At 38.1% G+C, this 22,761-nt stretch overlaps 1 protein-coding gene across 4 annotated transcripts in view; it reads left to right on the top strand.

Annotated features, from left to right (window-relative positions):
- ABCB5 (ATP binding cassette subfamily B member 5) overlaps window positions 1-22,761 on the top strand; it is a 144,023-nt gene that overhangs the window by 54,136 nt on the left and 67,126 nt on the right. For all 4 annotated transcript variants that reach the window (XR_014067562.1, XR_014067563.1, XM_081536770.1 and 1 more), the window contains exon 13: window positions 4,720-4,890. Coding sequence is in view for 2 of the 4 variants with exons in the window: in XM_081536770.1 (XP_081392896.1) it covers window positions 4,720-4,890 (171 nt within the window). In the remaining 2 variants the exon portion in view is untranslated. The remainder of the gene's footprint in view (window positions 1-4,719; window positions 4,891-22,761) is intronic.

The following is a 22,761-nucleotide window of genomic DNA, read 5'->3' on the forward strand; positions in this document are numbered from 1 at the left end:
TATCAAACTCTCAATACACAGTAAAAATAAAAGTCATTTTGTGCCAGTCAACAAAGGAAAATAAACTGTGAGCACATCAGACTAGCAAAGAGAAAATGCAGTATTAAGTGAAAGTGAAAAAAGGGGGCAGTGTGAACTAGCAGAATAGTTCAATCGAAACTTCTTAAAGATCCTTAATTGTTTTCAGCTCTCTACCTGGACAGGTTTAAGCCCTGCAGTTTTTGCCTAATTTTCATAGAGCATCTCCACCACATCTCCCTTCCTTTGTGGAAGAAGGACTGATTGGGAAACCTGTTTTTTTTTCATTGGTTTACAATTTTGCGAAATGTCCTTGGGCTTTAAAAATGGTCCACACCAAAAAAATCTTTAGGGCTTCCCTGGTGGCTCAGTGGTAAAGAATCCACCTGCCAGTGCAGGAGACCCAGGTTTAATCCCTGGTCTGTGAGGATCCCACATGACTTGAAGCAACTAAACCCCTGCACCACAACTATTGAGCCTGTGCTATAGAACTACTGAGCCCTCCTGCCGGAGATACTGAAGCCCATGTGCCCTGAAGCCGATGCTCAGCAGCAAGAGAAGCCACTGATATGAGAAGCCTGCACACTGCAACTAAAGAAAAACCCACACAGCAATGAAGACCCAGCACAGCCAAATAAATAAATAACACTATTTTTTAAAAATCTATAAAAAAGAAGTCTTTGTTAAAAGTTTCAAAAAAATTTTCAAAAGCATGAAGCAAAAACAATACATCTGAAAGGAGAAACAGACAAATCCACAAATTTAGCTGAAGGCTTTAATACTTGATAGAACAAGTAGGCAAAAGATCTAAGGATATAGATAAGTTCAACAATACTATCATCCAACTAGATATAACTGGTATGTATAGACAGCTTCACCCCATAACAGCATAAAACATTTTTCTTAAGTGCATGTGGAATGTTCACTGAGATAAACAATATTCTTGACATTGAAAGAAAAAACGTTTATAATTTCAAAGGAAACATACAAAGTATGTCCTTGGGCCATAATAGAATTAAAATGTAGACATCAATAACAGAAATATACCTGGAAAATCCACAAATATTTGAAAATTAAAGAACCTACTTCTAAATAATATATGACACAAATAAGAAGTTTCAAGAAAAATTAAAAAACTTTTGAAGTCAATAAAAATGAAAATACAAGGTATCTGTTTATGTGGAATACACCTCATCTGTCAACAACATGGGTTTTAACTGTACATATTCATTTATACAGGAATTTTTTCCAAAAAATACATACTGTCAAGGATGTGGACACAGAGGACTTTGTAAAGTTACACTTGGATTTTTGACTGGATGGGAGTTGGTGTCCCTAGCACCTATGTTGTTCAAGGCTCAACTGCTTTAAGAGCAACTTACAGCATCAAGTGCTTACTTTAGAAAAGAAAAAGATCTAAAATCCATTAACTGAGTTTTCCTCATGAGAAACTAGAGTAAGAAGAGCAAATCATTGCAAAGCAAGTAGAAGAGAAATAATACAGACTAGAGCAGAAAACAGTGAAATTAAAAACAGAAAACATTAGAAACAGTCACTGTGAAACTAAAAGCTGATTCCTTAAAAATATCAATAAAATCAGTAAAACTATAGCAAGCCTGATGAAGAAACAAAAAAGAGAAGAGAAATTACAAATATCAGGGATCAAAGAAGGTACATCATTATTAATCTCAAAGACATTAAAAGGTTGATATAGGAATACCACAAACAAAGATATGCCTATAATATTGACAACATAGAAGAGATTCTATTTCCTGAAAGACACAAACCACAAAAACTCACTCAAAAAGAAGTGGATAGGTAACCTTAATAAGATGTATAACTATGAAAAAAATAAACTGGTTCTCAGAATAGTAGCAACAACTACAAATGAAATTAAAAGTGGCATTCACAATAGCATTAAAAATATAAAATAGAATAAATATAATGAAAGATCTGTAAATCTTCTATGTGAAAACTATAGAACGCTGCTTAGAGAAATTAAAGAATACCTAAATATAATAAATAAGATGTATCTTATTCATTGATTTAGAGATTGAATATTTTTAAAGATATGCATTCTCCCCAAACCAATCTATAAATTTAATGTTATTTCAATCAAAATCTTAGCTGTCTTTTTCATGTGCAGAAGTCAACAAGCTGATTAAAAAATTTATTTAGAAATCTAAAGGACGAATAATAGTCAAAACAATTTTGGGAAAACAGCAACAAAACTGGAAGACCTACAACAGTTAATTTTAAGACAGCAATTAAGACAGTGGTAATTACCTAACAGCATGTTTCCCAGGTGGCGCGATGGTAATGCAAGATGCATAGGCGATGAGGGTTCAATCCCTGGGTTGGAAAGATCCCTGGAGTAGAAAATGACAACCAACTCCAGTATTCTTGCCTGGAAATTTCCAAGGACAGGAAAGCCTGGCAGGGTACAGTCCAGGGGGTCGCAAAGGATCAGACACAACTGAGCACACACACGTGTTGGCATAACAATGGACGTGTAAGTCAGTGAAACACAACACAGAGTCTACAAATAGACCCACATATATCTAGTGAATTGATTTTTGACAAGGGCAGCACAATTCAGTGGGAGAGAGGAAAGTCTTTTCAACAAATGGTGCTGGAAAAATTGGATATCCATGTGTTAAAAAAAAAAAAAAGAAACGTGGCCCTTACCTCATACTATATACACATATAATTTACCATGAATCTTAGACCAAATGAAACTTAAGCCATCAAACTTCAAAAATAAGTGCACACTGCTGCTGCTGCTGCTAAGTCGCTTCAGTCGTGTCCGACTCTGTGTGACCCCGTAGACGGCTGCCCACCAGGCTCCCCCGTCCCTGAGATTCTCTAGGCAAGAACAATGGAGTGGGTTGCCATTTCCTTCTCCAATGCACAAAAGTGAAAGGTGAAAGTGAAGTCGCTCAGTGGTGTCCGACACTTTGTGACCCCATGGACTGCAGCCTACCAGGCTCCTCCGTCCATGGGATTTTCCAGGCAAGAGTACTGGAGTTGGGTGCCATTGCCTTCTCCGTAAGTGCACACAGTATGATTCTATTTATATGAAATTGTAGAACTAGCAAAATTAATTTATAGTGATAAATATCAAATCAATGGTATCTGAGGCAAGGTGTGGGTTTTGACTGGAAAGGGTCATTTGGAACCTTTCTAGGACGGTAGAAATTTTCTGTTTTTATTTGGGTGGTAATAACATGGATACATGCATTTTTCAAAACTCATAGAACTATTCTTTTAAAATGGGTGCATTTTATTATGAAAAATTATTCATCAATAAGGTGTGTGTGTATATATATATACTTTTTTTTTTTTAATGTGGGGCTTCCCAGATGGCGCTAGTGGTAAAGAACCCCCCTGCCAATGCAGGTTAGACATAAGAGGCACAGGTTTGGTCCCTAGGTCAGGAAGATCCCCTGGAGGAGGGCATTACAACCCCCTCCAGTATTCTTGCCTGGAGAATCCCATGGACAGAGGAGCCTGGCAGGCTATTGCCCTTGCTGCTGCTGCTGCTGCTAAGTCGCTTCAGTCGTGTCTGACTCTGTGCGACCCCATAGACAGCAGCCCACTGGGCTCCGCCGTCCCTGGGATTCTCCAGGCAAGAATACTGGAGTGGGTTGCCATTTCCTTCTCCAGTGCATGGAAGGGAAAAGTGAAAGTGAAGTCGCTTAGTCGTGTCCGACTCTTAGCGACCCCATGGACTGTGGCCTACCAGGCTCCTCCATCCATGGGATTTTCCAGGCAAGAGTACTGGGGTGGGGTGCCATTGCCTTCTCCAGCTATTGCCCTTAGGGTTGCAAAAAGTCAGACATGAATGAAGCGACTTAGCATGCACATTTTTAATGTAAAGGTCAAACTCTAGAAGTTAAAAGTTTAGAAATAGCATTTGAAAGTAAGTCCTTGAAGAAATGAAGTTTGAATCAGGGACTTAGCACAATAGAATATTACTAATTATGCTTCATTAGTTATAAAAATTACCTCCAACTTCAAATATCTAACAATATCTACTTTGTTAAACATATATATATATCCAAAAAAAAGTAAAAGAAGGCCCAAAAAGTCTCCCAAGATTGAAAAAATGTTTTGAGGAAGAAGTTTGTTTTTGCAGTAAAATCTTTTTCATACTATTTTTCAGAATGTAAAGGAAATTATGGGTAATATATTAAATTACTAATAAACATTTTAAATAATAAATTATTTGTACTACAGTGTTTCTATTAAAGACACCAGTGCATTATAAAAATGTCTTTAAAACTTTGGTTCAAATTATTGTTATTCTTCCTTAAAATCCTAGATTATACTATGTCCTCATTTTTTTCTAGTCCTAGCCAAATTTTTCTTCAATAGATTCTTTATAAAATTGTTGTTTATTTTTACAAAGAACAAATCATAGATCAAATACTATCCAGGCTGCAGCAGTGATTAATCTGGCATTAAAACACAACTAATTTGGGGGAGAATGAATTCACATATATATATGGCTGAGTCCCTTTGCTATTTGCCTGAAACTGTTAACAACATTGTTAATCGGCTATACCCCAATACAAAATAAAAAGTTCAATAAATAAATAAATGAGAAAAAAAAAATCCACAACTGTGACTGCCATTTCCTGTTGTAATCATCTGACCATGCTGACTTCTGTTTCTGTTTTCTTTCCTAATTTTCATTAGAAATTTAATACTTTGGTAGGGGAAAAAGGAACTCAAATGAGTGGAGGACAGAAACAGAGAATCGCAATTGCTCGAGCTTTAGTTCGAAACCCGAAGATTCTGATCTTAGATGAGGCTACGTCTGCCTTAGATACAGAAAGCGAATCAGTAGTTCAAGCTGCACTGGTGAAGGTAAGTAAGCAGACTCATTATTTTAATATTCCTGGTCCAGCATTATTTTTAAATACAAGAAAGTATGGCTCTATAGTGGATTATTTATTCATTTCAGAGCCCTCCTTAAGTTATGAATGCAGAGTGTTCATCCTTGTAAAAACTTCTGTAATGTTTATAGGAAGTGGTTTGGAGGAGAAAAGAAGATGCTATGCTTGGTGTTAAAAATATATATGAGGCTCATTACCAAGCAATCATCCCACATATACAGGTCTGCATCCCATTCCAACAGGTCTGCACTTTCCACCTCCCCAGGGTAACTCCATACCCCTACCACAATTATAATCACATCCACCCTTTGTCTCTTCCATATACAGCTATGGGGTTCTCTTCTCTGACCATTTTTTCCTCTTTAGGGTAATCCCAGAGTACTCATTTTAACTTAATTTCACTTAGAGTGGAGAAGCATACCGTGTGGTTTGCCTTCACCTTGAACCATCCTCCTTCAAAAGCCCTAAGGCCCTCACGCTGCCTTCCTACTCACTGTGTGGATGCATGCTAAGTCGCTTCAGTCGTGTCCGACTCTTTGAGACCCTATGGACTATAGCCTGCCAGGCTCCTCTGTCCGTGGGATTCTCCAGGCAAGAATACTGAAGTGAGTTGTCATGCCCTCCTCCAGGGGACCTTCCCAACCCAGGGATTGAACCCACATCTCCTGAGACTCATGCATTGCTGGCGGATTCTTTACTGCTGAGTCAACAGGGAAGCCCCCTACTCACTACAAGCTGCTGAATATGCTTCATGGCCACAATGCAGAATTGGCCTTTTACCAAAATGCACTGCATCTGGGAAGGTAGTTAGTGGTGGTGACAGGAAAAACCATAGAATACTTTTTCCAATAGCCAAACCCTCTTTGAAATCATGGCCTTCAAACCATTTAGAAGGCTTAATGGCACTTTTTACTCTGTGCTTCTCTAAAAATGGGTGGTGTTTTTCTAAGAAAATTACAGACTTTTCTTTTTAAATACTGAGTTTGCATGACTAGAAATGGATACTGGCAACCAGAGTCCCAACTGATTATTGAAAAATCTATTACTTACTATTATCAACTTGCAAATCAGAATTTATAAATTTTTACCTTGTTTCCATTTCACATGATAAGAGTACCACAAGTTGCTCATATTTGTTATTTTCATAAAATAAATAATAGGAAAATCCATGTTCATTGTAGACACTTTGCAAATTTGGTTCATGACTCATACTCTATTCATTTCTTAACACCTAATAACTAAGACAGGGCTCTATTTATAGAATACACTCAAATTGTGTATACTAATGGTGATGTTTAGTTACTTAAGGCTTGAATGTACTAAAATATGATTAGATTTAACTGTCTCAAATTGCATGATTTTTCTAGTTTTATTGAAATAAAATCAATATACATATATAAGATTTTTTTAATATTATACTAGGCTCTGAAGTTGTTTATAGGTTAGATATTGTGCCCATTGCCTTTTCATTCAATATGTTAATCACTTCAGGCAATCAAAACTTGTTCAGGCTTTTAAAAATACAATAAGTCCCCTTCATGTGAACAGGTTCCATTCTGAGAGTGCATTTTTAAGTCCAATTTGTTCGTAAATCCAAGGAAGATAGCCTGGGTATCCAACTAATACAATTGGCTATATAGTGCTATACTGTAATAGGTTTATAATACTTTTCACACAACAAATCCATTTAAAAAACACAAAAAATAAAACATTTTTAATCTTACAGTACAGTATCTTGAAAAGTATGGTACAGTACCAGCTATATCACCTCTGCTTTTACTCTTGCTTCCAGACATCATTGGCTTGAAATAAAGATACTGTACTCTATATAGTATTGTACAGTAAAGTACACCAAAGCACAACCACTTGTAGAGAATGCACACAGTGATGATGTATACCAGACATGTGAACTAATTTACATGATTGGGTGAGAAACATCTTTGAAAGTTCACAACTTGCAGGGGGAACTTACTGTAAATAGTTGCTTAGAGTCATGATAAACTAATCAATATTTTTTTCTACTGCTTCAAATGAAATCTGTATCATAAGTGAAAAGATAAAAATACAAAATGCTTGTAAATGATTATTCCAAGTATCTATTTTTTTAATTCAATTACAGTTATTCTTTTCCAGTTTTTAAAGGGTATAATTAAATCAATGTTACAGAGATGTATAGGTGTGAAACTACTTTAAGTAGACTTTGCTGATCTTTTGTGAGGTGAGGGTAAATGGTTACTATGGGGTGACAAGTGGTGCAGCTCGTTAAATATATATGCTTCAGTATTTAATTGACTTGTGGTGGAGAGGAGAGTTGGGGCTTCCCCAGTGGCTCAGTGGTAAAGAATCTACCTGTGATGCGGAAGACGCAGGAGACCTGGGTTCGATCCCTGGATTGGGAAGATCCCCTGGAGGAGGGCATGACGACCCACTCTAGTATTCTTGCCTGGAGAATTCCTTGGACAGAGGAGCCTAGCAGGCTGCAATCCATAGGGTCGCACTGAGTTGGACACAACTGCAGCGACTTAGCGCGCACGCACACACACACACACACACACGAAAGGAAGAGTTAAAATACAGGCAAAGCTATGAACACTCCAGTGCCGTGAGAGTTCTGTACACCCACTACACAGATGGTGATTGTGGAACCAAGCTTTAAACAGGTCCCCACCTAAAGTGGGTAAGGCATCCAACAGGTCTCATTTCTGCTCAGACATCTGTCTATAAATTCTAGAACCCTGTGGCATGATACAGCCTAATCCACAGCAGTTAAGAGATTTTTATAGCTCAAAATATCATGTAAACCACTAGCCAACAAAGAGGGAACAATAAAATATATTCTTTCTCACTGGTGAATGCAGCATCCACCTCCTTCCATACCCAGCCTTCAGTTATCCTCCCAACCCCTCCTCTCCGTTACCCCATCGTCTTCCTTTTGTATGAAGCTCTAAACCCAGCAAAACTAATCTATAGTGATAAAAAAAATCAAATCAATAGTTTACTGGGGGAAGGGGGTGGGTTTTGACTGAAAAGGGGCATGAGGGAAATATCATTCTTGTCCTTTCTTGGATTATTGCAATAGCTATCTCCCACGGGCTTCATTGGTGGCTCAGATGGTAAAGAATCTGCCTGCGATGCAGGAGACCCAGGTTCAATCCTTGGGTTGGGAAGACCCCCTGGAGAATTAAATGGCAACTCACTCAAGTACTCTTGCCTGGAGAATCACATGAACAGAGGAGCCTGGCAGGCTACAGTCCATGGGGTCACAAAGAGTTGGACACGACTGAGCGACTAACACACAGCATAACATCTCGCATACTACTCACTTCAGTCTGTTCTCAGCACAGCACACAGGCAATATTACTAAAATATAAATTTGATCATGTTGCCCTTCTGCTTCAAACCCTTCAATGGCTCCTTATATTACTTCTCACTCTAACTAAAAACCAAGTTCCTTACAGAAGCTATAAGGTTCTATGGAGTTGGGCACCAAGCTCTTTCTGGAACCTCACATCCTACCACTCTGTCCCACATTGGCTACCCCTTAAACATACCATAGCCCTTTGTATCAGCTAATATATTATACACATATTTATTTATTTTCTCTCTTCCTCTACTAAAATATCTACTCTCCTCTACTAAAACATCTGCTCTATTATCAAACGTATTGATTGGTTAACTGCAGCATACTCAGCAACAGAACAATGCCTGGCCCTCATTAGACAGTCAATAAATATTTGTTGAATAGTGTTTGGATGAGTGTGATACAGAAGAGTTTCAAGGCCTGAAGTGCTCTTTTCTGGACGTTTTTAGTTTAGGCTTGCTACCATCTAGTTTTGCTTCACTAACCTTGTTCAAGAGGAGGATTTAGGATCAGTGGATAAAGATCTATATCACAGCTACGGAGTTTTACTCTGCTACTGGTTTGGACCTGGTGTGCCAATGCAGCAGGCTTCCAAGCTGTCCTACTATCAGGAGGCATGGCAGTGAACACCTGCAAGCTCCTGGGGAAGCAGAGAAAGCCCATGTTGATTTTAGGATAAAGCCTGTGAAAGCTCTTTGAAAAGGTAAAAGTTGTATGCAAATCTAAGGAATAATTATTAAGGGAGGTTCAGCTATACCACATCAGTGGAGAACCTTTAAAAAGGCCCTTTGCTGATTATGAAAGATGGATTTCCATCACAGCTTTATTCTTTGAAGAAACTGAGCTACTTTGTTGCAACAGCCATGGGCTTTTCCTTATCATCATTTCTGTTTCTGATATGATGCATTCTGTTGGTCTTCCTCTGAAGTCCCTTACATTATATTTATACTACTTGGAGAATTAATAAGTAAGTTGGTATATTATATTAAGCTGTGGATTACTTTATTAAATTAAGCCCCAAGAAATGAGGTTAATTATATTACACACACAGATGCTCACACATACATACACACACACACACACACGTTTTGGTGTGTCTGTGTTAAATATCTTTCTCTATATATGTGGAATTGGAAACACTTCAGATCTTGTTCTTTCTGCCCTCCCTGTTTTTAAAACCATTTGTTAATAGTTGGGAACAGAAAGGGAATTTTTACAAGGGAAAATCCTTGGCTGGAATTTAATTAGGAGAACAAAGGTAACACAGATAATACTTCATCCCAAAGCATCATGGGACATTTTACAAGCTTGCTTAATCAAGCTCACATGCATAAGACTTGGTGTTAAGTTATAGGCCACTAACTCCTTTTAGAATAGTGTTTCTCCCCATTTGATAGATCAGGGGCCCACTGAGAATCTGACTAAGAAAGGGGAAAATAAACCACTGTAAATCTTCCCAAAAATCTGTAAATGCACTTGTACACTAAGATTTACGTATAATATTGAGGGATTCATAGACCCCCTGAAGCCATTCATAAGTCATTATTTAGGTGTAATAATGGAACAGATGAATAAGAAAAACTAATCCTTCCAAGAACCCAATGAAAGTTGTACATTTATTCTCCTGTTTCACAGATGTGTAAATTGAAGCATAGAAAGGTTGAGTAACAGCTAGGAAACAGTGAAGCCAGAACCTGGACCCAGACAGTCAACCCTCTAGCTCATCCATGTAACCACCATGGCTCAGTTCACTTCAGTCGCTCAGTTGTGTTTGATTCTGCGACCCCATGGACTGCAGCACGCCATGCTTCCCTACCCATCACCAACTCCCGGAGCTTACTCAAACTCATGTCCATCGAGTCGGTAATGCCATCCAACTATCTCATCTTCTGTTGTCCCCTTCTCCTCCTGCCTTCAATCTTTCCCAGCATCAGAGTCTTTTCAAATGAGTCAGTTCTTTGCATTAGGTGGCCAAAGTATTGGAGTTGCAGCTTCAGCATCAGTCCTTCCAATGAATATTCAGGACTGATTTCCTTTAGAATTGACTGGTTGGATCTCCTTGCAGTCCAAGGGACTCTCAAGAGTCTTCTCCAATGCCACAGCTCAAAAGCATCAATTCTTTGGCATTCAGCTTTCTTTATAGTCCAAATCTCACATTTATACATGACTACTGGAAAAACCATAGCTTTGACTAGACGGACCTTTGTTAGCAAGCTAATGTCTCTGCTTTTTAATATGCTGTCTAGGTTGGTCATAGCTTTTCTTCCAAGGAGCAACTGTCTTTTAATTTCATTGCTGTAGTCACCATTTGCAGTGATTTTGGAGCCCCCCAAAATAAAGTCTCTCACTGTTTCCATTGTTTTTCCATCTAATTGCCATGAAGTGATACGACCAGATACCATGATCTTAGTTTTCTGAATGTTGAGTTTTAAGCCAGCATTTTCACTCTCCTTTTTAACTTTCATCAAGAGGCTCTTTAGTTCATCTTCACTTTTTGCCATAAGAGCAGTGTTATCTGCATATCTGAGGTTATTGATATTTCTCCCAGCGATCTTGATTCCAGTTTGTGCTTCATCCAGCTTGGCATTCAGAATGATGTCCTCTGCATATAAGTTAAATAAGCAGGGTGACAGTATATAGCCTGACATACTCTTTTCCCAATTTGGAACCAGTTTGTTGTTCCATGTCTAGTTCTAACTGTTGCTTCTTGACCTGCATACAGGTTTCTCAGGAGGCAGGTAAGGTGGTCTGGTGTTCCCATCTCTTTAAGAATTTTCCATAGTTTATTATGATCCACACAGTCAAAGGCTTTGGCATAGTCAATAAAGCAGAAGTAGATGTTTTTCTGGAACTCTTGTGCTTTTTTGATGACCCAACAGATGATGGCAATTTAATCTCTGGTTCCTCTGCCTTTTCTAAATCTAGCTTGAACATCTGGAAGTTCATGGTTCACTTACTGTTGAAGCCTGGCTTGGAGAATTTTGAGTATTACTTTGCTAATGTGTGAGACGAGTGCAATTGGGTGGTAGTGAACACTCTTTGGTATTGCCTTCCTTTGGGATTGGTATGAAAACTGACTGTTTCCAGTCCTGTGGCCACTGCTGAGTTTTCCAAATTTGCTGGCATATTGAGTGCACCACCATGGTATATTGCCACCATGGTATATTGCCTCATTGATCTGCTAGAACTTGAGGCTAAATTTGAAACCAGATTGCTCTTCAAATCTAGCCTCTTATGAACTTACTTAAATGATCCAGCAATTCCACTTCTGGGTGAAGTGAGTAAGTGAAAGTTGCTCAGTCATGTCCAACTCTTTGTGACCCCATGGAATATAGCCCACCAGGCTCCTCTGTCCATGGGATTCTTCAGGGAAGAATACTAGAGTGGGTTTCCTTTCCTTCTCCAGGGTATCTTTCCAACCCAGGGATCAAACCTGGGTCTCTTGCATTGCAAGCAGATTCTTTACCATCTGAGCCAGCAGGGAACCCATCTCTGGATATAACCAAAAAGAATTAAAAGGGGAAACTCAAACAGATATGTGAATACCATCATTCACCGTAGCATCATTCACAAAAGGTGGAAACAACACAAATATCCATTGACAGATGAATGAATGATCAAAACATGGAAAGTACACACAGTGGAACAGTTCTTAGTCTTAAGACTGAAGGGTATTCTTATATGTGCTGTAACATGGATGACCCTAGAAGACACATCCTAACAGAAACAAGACAGACACAAAAAGACAACATTGTATGATTACACTTATCTTAGATACCTAGAATAGTAAAATTCATAGCAAGTAGAATAGAGGTTACCAGGGGCTAAGGGAAAGGGGAAATTGGGAGTTATGGTTTAAAGGGTATGGAGTTTCAGTGTGGGATGTAGAAAAAGCTCTAGAACTAGAGAGTGATGATGGTTGCACAACAATGTGAATATACCTGAAACCACTAAAGTTCACTTAAAAATGTTAAAATTAGTTTAAATTTTTATGTTATTTTACTACACAAAAAAAGAATGATCTAAGTCTGAGCATAGAAGAATAATGACACAGACAAAATTGACCGCTCAGATCCAGGAGGACTTTAACCTTAAAAATGCACAACAATGACAACACAGCAAATAGAGCCAATATTTTTTAATTTATAAATTTATATGGAATACAATCTATAAAAATATTGAATCACTATGTTACACAACTGAAACTAATATAATATGGTAGGTCAAGAATATGTCAATAAAAAATTGTTTTAATGGTTAGAATGGTAAATTTCATGTTATGTATATTTTGCCAGTGTTTAAAAAGAAACTATCTTCTTTCCAAACCATGCTGCCTTCTTCAAAAAGAAATTCAGACTGTACCCCAAATTGAGACTCCCATCTGAGATTATAATAAACTTGTTTTTGTCCTTTTAAGTTGCTTATTTTGATCCTATTGTATATATAGCTAGTAATTTTTTTCCACAAATGAATTTAAATCATTTTTACTTATCAGGATATTTCAAATTCTTTAAAAAACATAGTAAGAAATGTTTAAAATATAGGAAAATATTTTCTCATGATACGGATAGTTATCTTAGTGATTTCTGTGAATTTAATTATTCCTAAGCTTTGTCCTCCCCCACAAATAAGGAAAACTTCTGTATAAGATATTGATTTTCCTTGTTTTTCTTGTTCACCTGCTAAGTAGTGTCTGACTGTTTGCGACCCCATGGACTGCAGCACAGCAGGTTTCCCTGTCCTTCACCATCTCCCAGAGTTTGCTCAAACTCATGTCCATTGAGTCGGTGAAACCATCCAACCATCTCGTCCTCTATCGTCCCCTTCTCCCTCTGCCTTCAATCTTTCCCAGCATCAGGGTCTTTTCCAGTGAGTCAGCTCTTCGCATCAGGTGGCCAAAATATTGGAGTTTCAGCCTCAGCATTGGTCCTTCCAATAAATATTCAGGGTTGATTTCTTTTCAGACTGACTGGTTTGATCTCCTTGCAGTCCAAGGGACTCTCAAGATCTTCTCCAACACCACAGTTCAAAAGCATCAATTCTTCAGTGCTCAGATTTCTTTATGGTCCAACTCTCATATCTGTACATGACTACTGGAAAAACCATAGCTTTGACTATATGGACCTTTGTCGGCAAAGTAATATCTCTGCTCTTTAATACACTGTCTAGATTTGTCATAACTTTTCTTCCAAGGAGCAAGCGTCTTCTAATTTTGTGGCTGCAGTCACTGTCAGCAGTGATTTTTGGAGCCCCCCCAAAATAAAATCTCTGCTTCCATTGTTTCCTGTCTATTTTCCATGAAGTGATGGGACTAGATGCCAGGATCTTAGTTTTTTGAACGTCAAGTTTTAAGCCAGCTTTTTCACTCTCCTCTTTCACCTTCATCAAGAGGCTCTTTAGTTCCTCTTCACTTTTTGCCATAAGAGCAGTGTTATCTTCATATCTGAGGTTATTGATATTTCTCCCAGCAATCTTGATTCCAGTTTGTGCTTCATCCAGCTTGGCATTCAGAATGACGTGCTCTGCATATAAGCTAAATAAGCAGGGTGACAATATACAGCCTGATATACTCCTTTCCCAATTTGGAACCAGTTTGTGTTCCATGTCCAGTTCTAACTGTTGCTTCTTGACCTGCATACAGGTTTCTCAGGAGGCAGGTAAGATGGTCTGGTATTCCCATCTCTTGAAAAATTTCCACAGCTTGTTGTGATCCACACAGTCAAAGGCTTTAGGGTAGTCAATGAAGCAAATGTTTTTCTGGAGTTTTTCTGGAGTTTTTCTGCTTTTCCTGTGATCCAGTGGATGTTGGCAACTGTGCTCTGGTTCCAACTGTTAGCAAATAAGACATCTCTAATGTATTGTTTTTTGGTCAGCGCTCTGAGCTAAGTTAGACTTTATTTCCTCTTAGAAGAAAGATGAGCTAACTATTGTAACATTTTCTCTTCTTATTCACTATTTACTTCTTCATTTACTTTTTGTTGTAAGTTTATCCACAAATGTTAGCTTGTTAATAAAGTTAAGAGAAGGAAAACAGTATTAAATGATTATAAATAATTTTATTATCTTCAATTGCCAAGTTGTTTGTTAAGTTATTTAGAAATGATAATGAAGAGATTCCAGGATATAAAAAGAAAATTTGTACTATAGAGTCTTATTCCAAGTTACTAACTAGGTAGTCCACATGGCTTCAACTCAGCAGAGTTTAGATTTTGAATGTGTTTTCCTTTCTAAAGGGTCTTAACCTAAGCATACATACATATTCACATGCAAGTTGAAAGAAAGAGATTGGGAAGGAGGTGAGTCCCTTATTAAATATAACTTCTAAGTGCTTAATATTTTTCTTTTTGTCACCATGTTTTACAAAAGAGAAAGCATTCTTGGACAGGTGATGAGATGGGACAGTAAATTCTTATTGTTCAGCTATGGAACCAGTTACTGACCCAGAAGAACACCAAGCCAATGGGCTCTCAACATCATAATGAGGTAGTTAAGACTTCCAAAATCCTGTGTTTCCCATATAGCTATGATACATATATACATACATACAATCACTAAGTCGTGTGTGACTCTTGTGACCCCATGGACTGTAACCTGCCAGGCTCCTCTGTCCATGGGATTCTCTGGGCAAGAATACTGGAGTGGGTTGCCATTTCCTCCTCCAGGGGATCTTCCCAACGAAGGGATCGAACCCAGGTCTCCCGCATTGCAGGCAAATGCTTTACCTCTTTTACTAACTATGAGCTATGAGGGAAGCCCATATATAGAGCTTCTTATAGCAGATGAGTTAAAATTTGGTAGCTAAAAAAGATGGAAATTTGCAAAAGAGTAGTGGGAGGTTTGTCAGACTTTGTTTTTGAAGTACTAGAGTTTTCCAGAAACGTCTTGAGTTGTGGAAGAAGGCGGGGAGGTGGGGTAGGATGAATGGGTAGGGCTACAGTCAACAGTTCATACAGAGGAGTTACTCATTAATTTGTATGGTTTATTTAAACATATAAAGTTTCTGTGAAACTTTCTTTCATCCTTTGATGAAAGGATTTTTCATCTTAAAGAAAAAGAGTTTGAAGGCCACAGGCCTGGATCATGGAGCATATGTAATCAGTGGACCCCAATTCCACCTGAGGCAATCTTCTAGGAGGCAGTCAGTGAGAACTTGTGGTTCCATAGGTTTCGTACATCATGCTTACTGTTAGACACTAGAACTCTGTGTTTACAGGCTTCTCCAGAGAGTCTATTACCCCTATTAATCGACCCAGCAGTCAAATGCAAGCCCTCTCTCAAATGCTCACAGCTTTTTATTGTTCTCCCTTCTTTTCCTGCTGCCCACTCTTATTCAAGGCCTATGGCCACCAATGGTGAGAAGCTAGCTGACCTCCCCAGGCCCTTATCTCTGCCCTAGCAATTCTGGGAGGGATGTTTTAAAGCACACTGTCTTTCAAAATTCAAGCTAATTACCTGATGATTTATGGTTGTGCATGAAATTGTGAAGTAATCTGAAAATGCCAGCGAAGCGTCAAGTAGAAATCTTTCTGTTGACTTTTCTTTGGTCAAATACCTAATGGTTTGTCTTTCAGCTTTGTGCAAACTGTGAAGGAGCAGAGGAAATGCTAGGAAATTCATTCAAATCGGTACTTTCTAGAAGGAATAATAGCAACAATGACATATTGAAATTCTACTACACCTAAGCATTTGAAAAAAGTGTGGAATGAATGGCACTACCTTCCTTATCTTTACAGTGAAGTGAAAGTCGCTCAGTTGTGTCCAACTCTGCGATCCCATGGACTATACAAGTCCATGGAATTCTCCAGGCTAGAATACAGGAGTGGGTAGCCTTTCCCTTCTCCAGTGGATCTTCCCAGTCCAAGGATCAAACCCAGGTCTCCCACACTGCAGGCAGATTCTTTACCAGCTGAGCCACAAGGGAAGCCCTATCTTTATAGTAATTATTGTTAGAAGACAAAACATCAGCTCAGACTTCTTTGATGAGTTTTCTAAGAGGCCTTGGCTTCCAAAATCTCTTCTCTGTTTTAAGTCTGAAATGATTAGTGCCAAATCTTTTTTTCTTCCCTATGGTTCATATATGAGTTTTAGGTCACACTTATGATGTAGTGAAATTGTATTCTTGTAGTGAAATTGTACTTTATGGGCTTCCCAGGTGGCACAGTGGTAAAGAATTGCCTGCCAATACAGAAGACTCAAGAGACTCAGGTTTGATCCCTGGGTCAGAAAGATCCTCTAGAGTAGGAAATGGCATCCTACTCCAGTATTCTTGCCTAGAAAATCCCTTGGAGAGAAGAGCCTGCAGGCTGCAGTCCATGGGGTCACAAAAAGTCAGATACCACTGAGCAACTGAACATATACACACAGTGTACTTTATGGTACCTTAAGTGCATACCTTGATGCTTGCAGGCTCCATTTTATAGGCCTTTGGAGTAGTTTTTCCCTTTTAAAGTATTATGTATTTCTGTAATTTGTTTGAAATACTCAGATTCTAATTTATGATATCATAAATTAATTGTAATATAATATATGTACTTGTGCTCAGTCATGTCCGACTCTTTGCAACCCCATGAACTGTAGCCTGCCAGGATCCTCTGTCCATGGGATTTCTCAGGCAAGAGTACTAGAGCAGGTTGCCATTTCCTACTCCAGGGGATATTCCCATTCCAGGGATGGAACTCAAGTCTCCTGCATTAGCAGGCAGATTCTTCACCACTGTGCCACCTAGCAAGCCCCAACATAATATATACTTTAGTCAAATGTTTGTAGTTTAGATCTCTGGCAGAGTAAAGATGATACAAATGTGTAAGCTCGGGCCATTCGTGTCGGGGAAACATCAGTGCAGAAATGGTTATCTTTTTTTTTTTTTTAATGAATTTATTTATTTTAGTTGGAGGCTAATTACTTTACAATATTGTAGTAGTTTTTGCCATACATTGACATGAATCAGTCATGGGTTTACATGTGTTCCCCTTCCTGGACCCCCCTCCCACCTCCCTCTCCATCCCATCCCTCTGGGTCATCCCATTGCCCCAGCCCTGAGCATTTGTCTCATGCATCGAACATGGAATGGTGTTCTGTTTCACATATGATAATATACATGTTTCAATGCTATTCTCCGAGAACGTCCCACCCTCACCTTCTCCCTCAGAGTCCATAAGACTGTTCTATGCATCTGTGTCTCTTATTCTGTCTCGCATATAGGGTTATCGTTACCATCTTTCAAATTCCATATATATGCATTAGTATACTGTATTGTTGTTTTTCTTTCTGGCTTACTTCACTCTGTATAATGGGCTCCAGTTTCATCCATCTCAATAGAACCAATTCAAATGTATTTTTTTTAATGGCTGAGTAAATGGTTATCTCTTGGTGTCAGTTTTCAGGTGTCAGACAACAGTATGAGCTTTCTCAGAATAAGTATACCCATATCATGTGTAATACCTAATATATGAAGAAATACGAGAATATATGTGCGTAAAAATGCCCGAGTCACTCTTTGAAGAAGAGAAGGACTAGACAAACCTGCATAAGGAAACCTTGTGATACTGACTCTGTCTCAAGAGGCTGCACACCATTCTCAGACCTCTTCTGGTTGCAATCTCCAAATTGTTCGATTTTACAACATTCTCTCTCCCCACATTCTCCTTTGAACATGAGGTGTTATATGTGCCCTTTCATATTTTTAATTAAATTTCATACACATTAATTTGTTTAAGAAATATTTAATAGTACTGTGAAAATCATTGAACTAATTGATAACATAGCTTTATCAATAAGGTTTGAGCTCTGTTGCTTTTAGGAAATAACATTTGGTACCTCATGGAAAAGTAATTGAATAAATGGGAGTAATATAGACCAGAAGCCTGGGTGTCTGGGTGTTTTCGCCTTTGTGGTGATAGTTCTAAATCATATCCGCTTAACAACATTATTAACATTCTCTTTTAAGGCACTGTTGTTAAGTCCTAGAGTCTCCAAGTTTGAATGAGAGAAGTGGGATCAGTATAGGCTGAATACCTTGCCCCTAAAAACTAGGCACATCAGACATACCCAAACTGAGGGCCCTTCTACCAAGTATGTGACAGATATTCCTCAAAACTGTCAAGTTCATCAAAAGTAAGAACAATCTGAAAAATTGTCAGTCAAGAGGATCTTAAGGAGTCATAATGATTAAATGCAATGTGATATCCTGGAACAGAAACAAAGGATAATAAGTAAAAATTAAGGAAATCTGAATAAAATTTGGAGTCTAGTTAAAAATAATGTAGTTTATATTATTTTATTAGTTGTGACACATACACTATAGAAATATCAGATAATGATACTGGAGTATACTATGTGCAGGTACATGGATACTGTACTATCTTTGCAAATTTTCTGTAAGTCTAAAACTATTCTAGAATTAAAAGTTTATTTAAAGAAACTAAAAAAGTCTCATTACATTTTTTACTAATCTTTTATACCATTCATAAGGATGCTTCCATATAAGGAAGGTTTAGAATTACCACATAAAAGTAAATAAGAGACTGAGGAAAACAAAGCAAACAATAAAAATTCATTGTCTAAATATTATCCACTCATTAGTTTAATAAAAAATCTATGTATTTGGCAATATGAAAAATGAAGGCAGCACTAAGCATTGTAGTACTTAGACCTCTCTTCTACTACAGAGTATGTTACATAAATATCATCCATAGAAACTCACAATGTCCATTATCAGACTTTGCTGAAGTTAAGAAAAAGAAAGCTTCCTACCTACACTGCAGTTAGTTGCTACTCAGTTCACTTTTTCATTATATTTGCACAGTATCATTAAAATGTCTGTCTCATTGGGGATTTTTGCAGAACTTCAAGAATGGCCACCTGAGGTGCTGTAAACAGATGCTTCTTTTGTTTGACTTTCTTTTTCTTAACAGTTTTTTGACTTACAATAACTGCACATACTAAAGTATACAATTGGAAAAGTTTGGGCATATATGTACACCTATGAAACCATCACCGCAATGAAATTTGTCAACCAGTCACTCCCAAATATTTTCACATGCTTTTTGTAATCCCTCCATCCCAACCCCTCTAACCTTCTTTGACTCTTCACAGCCACTGATTTGTTTACTGCCACTATAGAGCAGTTTGTATTTTCTAGAGCTTTATAGTGTGTATTCTTTTCTGGCTTCTTTCACTCAGTGTAATTGTTTTGAGACTCATCCATGTGGTGGAATATATTAGTTCCTTTTTTATTGGTGGATGGTGTTCCATTATATAGATATAACACAGTTTGAGTTATTGGTATTGATGCCCATTTGAGTTATTTGGTTTGTTTGCAGGTTTCGAATATTAACAGATAAAGCAGCTCTGAACATCCATATGTCCTTTTTTTCTGGGGCATATACTTTTGTTTCTCTTAAGTAAATACCTAAAATTTGAATGGGTGAATCTTATAATAGTAGGCGTATGTTTAAGTTTTTCATTAAGTGCCAAACCATTTTCCTTTTATGTTCTTTTCTTTTCATAGATAACTTTTTTTCTTCTTTCTTTTTTGTTTTTTTGTTAGGAAAATATGATAATGCATTTACAGGAGACTTAGAAACAGCAGAACAAACTTACATATAGTTCCACTATATATTGCAATTATTTTTAAGTAGCTAAAATAAGATTTTTATTGGTGTTTCAATATCAAACTCTCAAAAATTAATAGAATGAATAGACAGAAAAGTAGAAGGATATAGTAGACCTGAAAAGCACTATGAACCAACTCAACATAATTAAGATTTATACAATTTTCACACAACAGCAGGATACAAATTCTATTCAACTTCCCATAGACTATAAACCAGGAGACCCTGGAACATATCCAGGGATATAAAACAAGATGCAAAAAAATGTATGGCCTAAAGATATTGAAATGATAGTCTGTTCTCTTATCACTGTGGAATTATGTTAGAAAGCAATATCAAAAAATATTTGAAAATAACCCACATATTTTCAAGTGCAATGTGACATTTATCAAGACAGATCTTTGACTTAGCCATTGAAAGCCTCAATAAAATTCAGATCAGTTCAGTCAACAAAAGAGTTCGAAATGCAGTACCTGGATGCAATCTCAAAAACGACAGAATGATCTCTATTCGTTTCCAAGGCAAACCATTCAATATCACGGTAATCCAAGTCTATGCCCTGACCAGTAATGCTGAAGAAGCTGAACTTGAACAGTTCTATGAAGACCTACAAGACCTTTTAGAACTAACACCCAAAAAAGATGTCCTTTTCATTATAGAGGACTGGAATGCAAAAGTAGGAAGTCAGGAAACACCTGACGTAACAGGCAAATTTGGCCATGGAGTACAGGATGAAGCAGGGCAAAGGCTAATAGAGTTTTCCCAAGAGAACGCACTGGTCATAGCAAATAGCCTCTTCCAACAGCACAAGAGAAGACTCTACACATGGACATCACCAGATGGTCAACACCGAAATCAGATTGATTATATTCTTTGCAGCCAAAGATGGAGAAGCTCTATACAGTCAGCCAAAACAAGACCGGGAGCAGACTGTGGCTCACATCATGAACTCCTTATTGCCAAATTCAGACTGAAATTGAAGAAAGTAGGGAAAACCACTAGACCAATCAGGTATGACCTAAATCAAATACCTTATGATTATATAGTGGAAGTGACAAATAGATTTAAGGGACTAGATCTGATAGACAGGGTGCCTGATGAACTATGGACAGAGGTTCGTGACATTGTACAGGAGACAGGGACCAACACCGTCCCCATGGAAACGAAGTGCAAAGAAATGCAAAATGGAAAAAAAAGCAAAATGGCTGTCTGAGGAGGCCTTACAAATACCTGTGAAAAGAAGAGAAGTGAAAAGCAAAGGAGAAAAGGAAAGATATTCCTATCCGAATGCAGAGTTTCAAAGAATAGCAAGGCGAGATAAGAAAGCCTTCCTCAGCGATCATTGCAAAGAAATAGAGGAAAACAACAGAATGGGAAAGACTAGAGATCTCTTCAAGAAAATTAGAGATACCAAGGGAACATTTCATGCAAAGATGGGCTCGATAAAGGAGGGAAATGGTATGGACCCAACAGAAGCAGAAGATATTCAGAAGAGGTGGCAAGAATACACAGAAGAACTGTACAAAAAGATCTTCATGACCCAGATAATCACGATGGTGTGATCACTCACCTAGAGCCAGACATCTTGGAATGTGAAGTCAAGTGGGCCTCAGAAAGCATCACTACAAACAAAGCTAGTGAAGGTGATGGAGTACCAGTTGAGATATTTCAAATCCTGAAAGATGATGCTGTGGAAGTGCAGCACTCAATATGCCAGCAAATCTGGAAAACTCAGCAGTGGCCACAGGACTGGAAAAGGTCAGTTTGCATTCCAATCCCAAAGAAAAGCAATGCCAAAGAATGCTCTAACTACCACACAATTGCACTCATCTCACATGCTAGTAAAGTAATGCTCAAAATTCTCCAAGCCAGGCTTCAGCAATACATGAACCGTGAACTTCCAGATGTTCAAGCTGGTTTTAGAAAAGGCAGAGGAACCAGAGATCAAACTGCCAACATCAGCTTGATCATCGAAAAAGCAAGAGAGTTCCAGAAGAACATCTATTTCTGCTTTATTGACTATGCCAAAGCCTTTGACTATGTGGATCACAATAAACTGTGGAAAATTCTGAAAGCGATGGGAATACCAGACCATCTGACTTGTCTCTCGAGAAACCTGTATGCAGGTCAGGAAGCAACATTTAGAACTGGACATGGAACAACAGATTGGTTCCAAATAGGAAAAGAAGTACGTCAAGGCTGTATATTGTCACCCTGATTATTTAATTTATATGCAGAGTACATCATGAAAAATACTGGGCTAGACGAAACACAAGCTGGAATCAAGATTGCCAGGAGAAATATCAATAACCTCAGATATGCAAATGACACCACCCTTATGGCAGAAAGCGAAGAACTAAAGAGCCTCTTGATGAAAGTGAAAGAAGAGAGTGAAAAGGTTGGCTTATAGCTTAACATTCAGAAAACTAAGCTCATGGCTTCTGGTCCCATCACTTCATGGGAAATAGATGGAGAAACAGTGGAAACAGTGTCAGACTTTATTTTGGGGGGCTCCAAAAACACTGCTAATGGTGACTGCAGCCATGAAATTAAAAGATGCTTACTCCTTGGAAGGAAAGTAATGACCAACCTAGACAGCATATTTAAAAGCAGATCATTACTTTTCCAATAACGGTCCGTCTAGTCAAGGCTATGGTTTTTCCAGTAGTCATGTATGGATGTGAGAGTTGGACGGTGAAGAAAGCTGAGTGCCGAAGAATTGATGCTTTTGAACTGTCGTGTTGGAGAAGACTCTTGAGAGTCCCTTGGACTGCAAGAAGATCCAACCAGTCCATCTTAAAGATGAGTCCTGAGTGTTCATTTGAAGGACTGATGTTGAAGCTGAAGCTCCAATACTTTGGCCACCTCA

The sequence above is a fragment of the Giraffa tippelskirchi genome, chromosome 10 (assembly GCF_054371585.1).
Source record: "Giraffa tippelskirchi isolate mGirTip1 chromosome 10, T2T-mGirTip1v1.2.pri, whole genome shotgun sequence".
In the NCBI taxonomy this organism is placed as follows: Eukaryota; Metazoa; Chordata; class Mammalia; order Artiodactyla; family Giraffidae; genus Giraffa; species Giraffa tippelskirchi.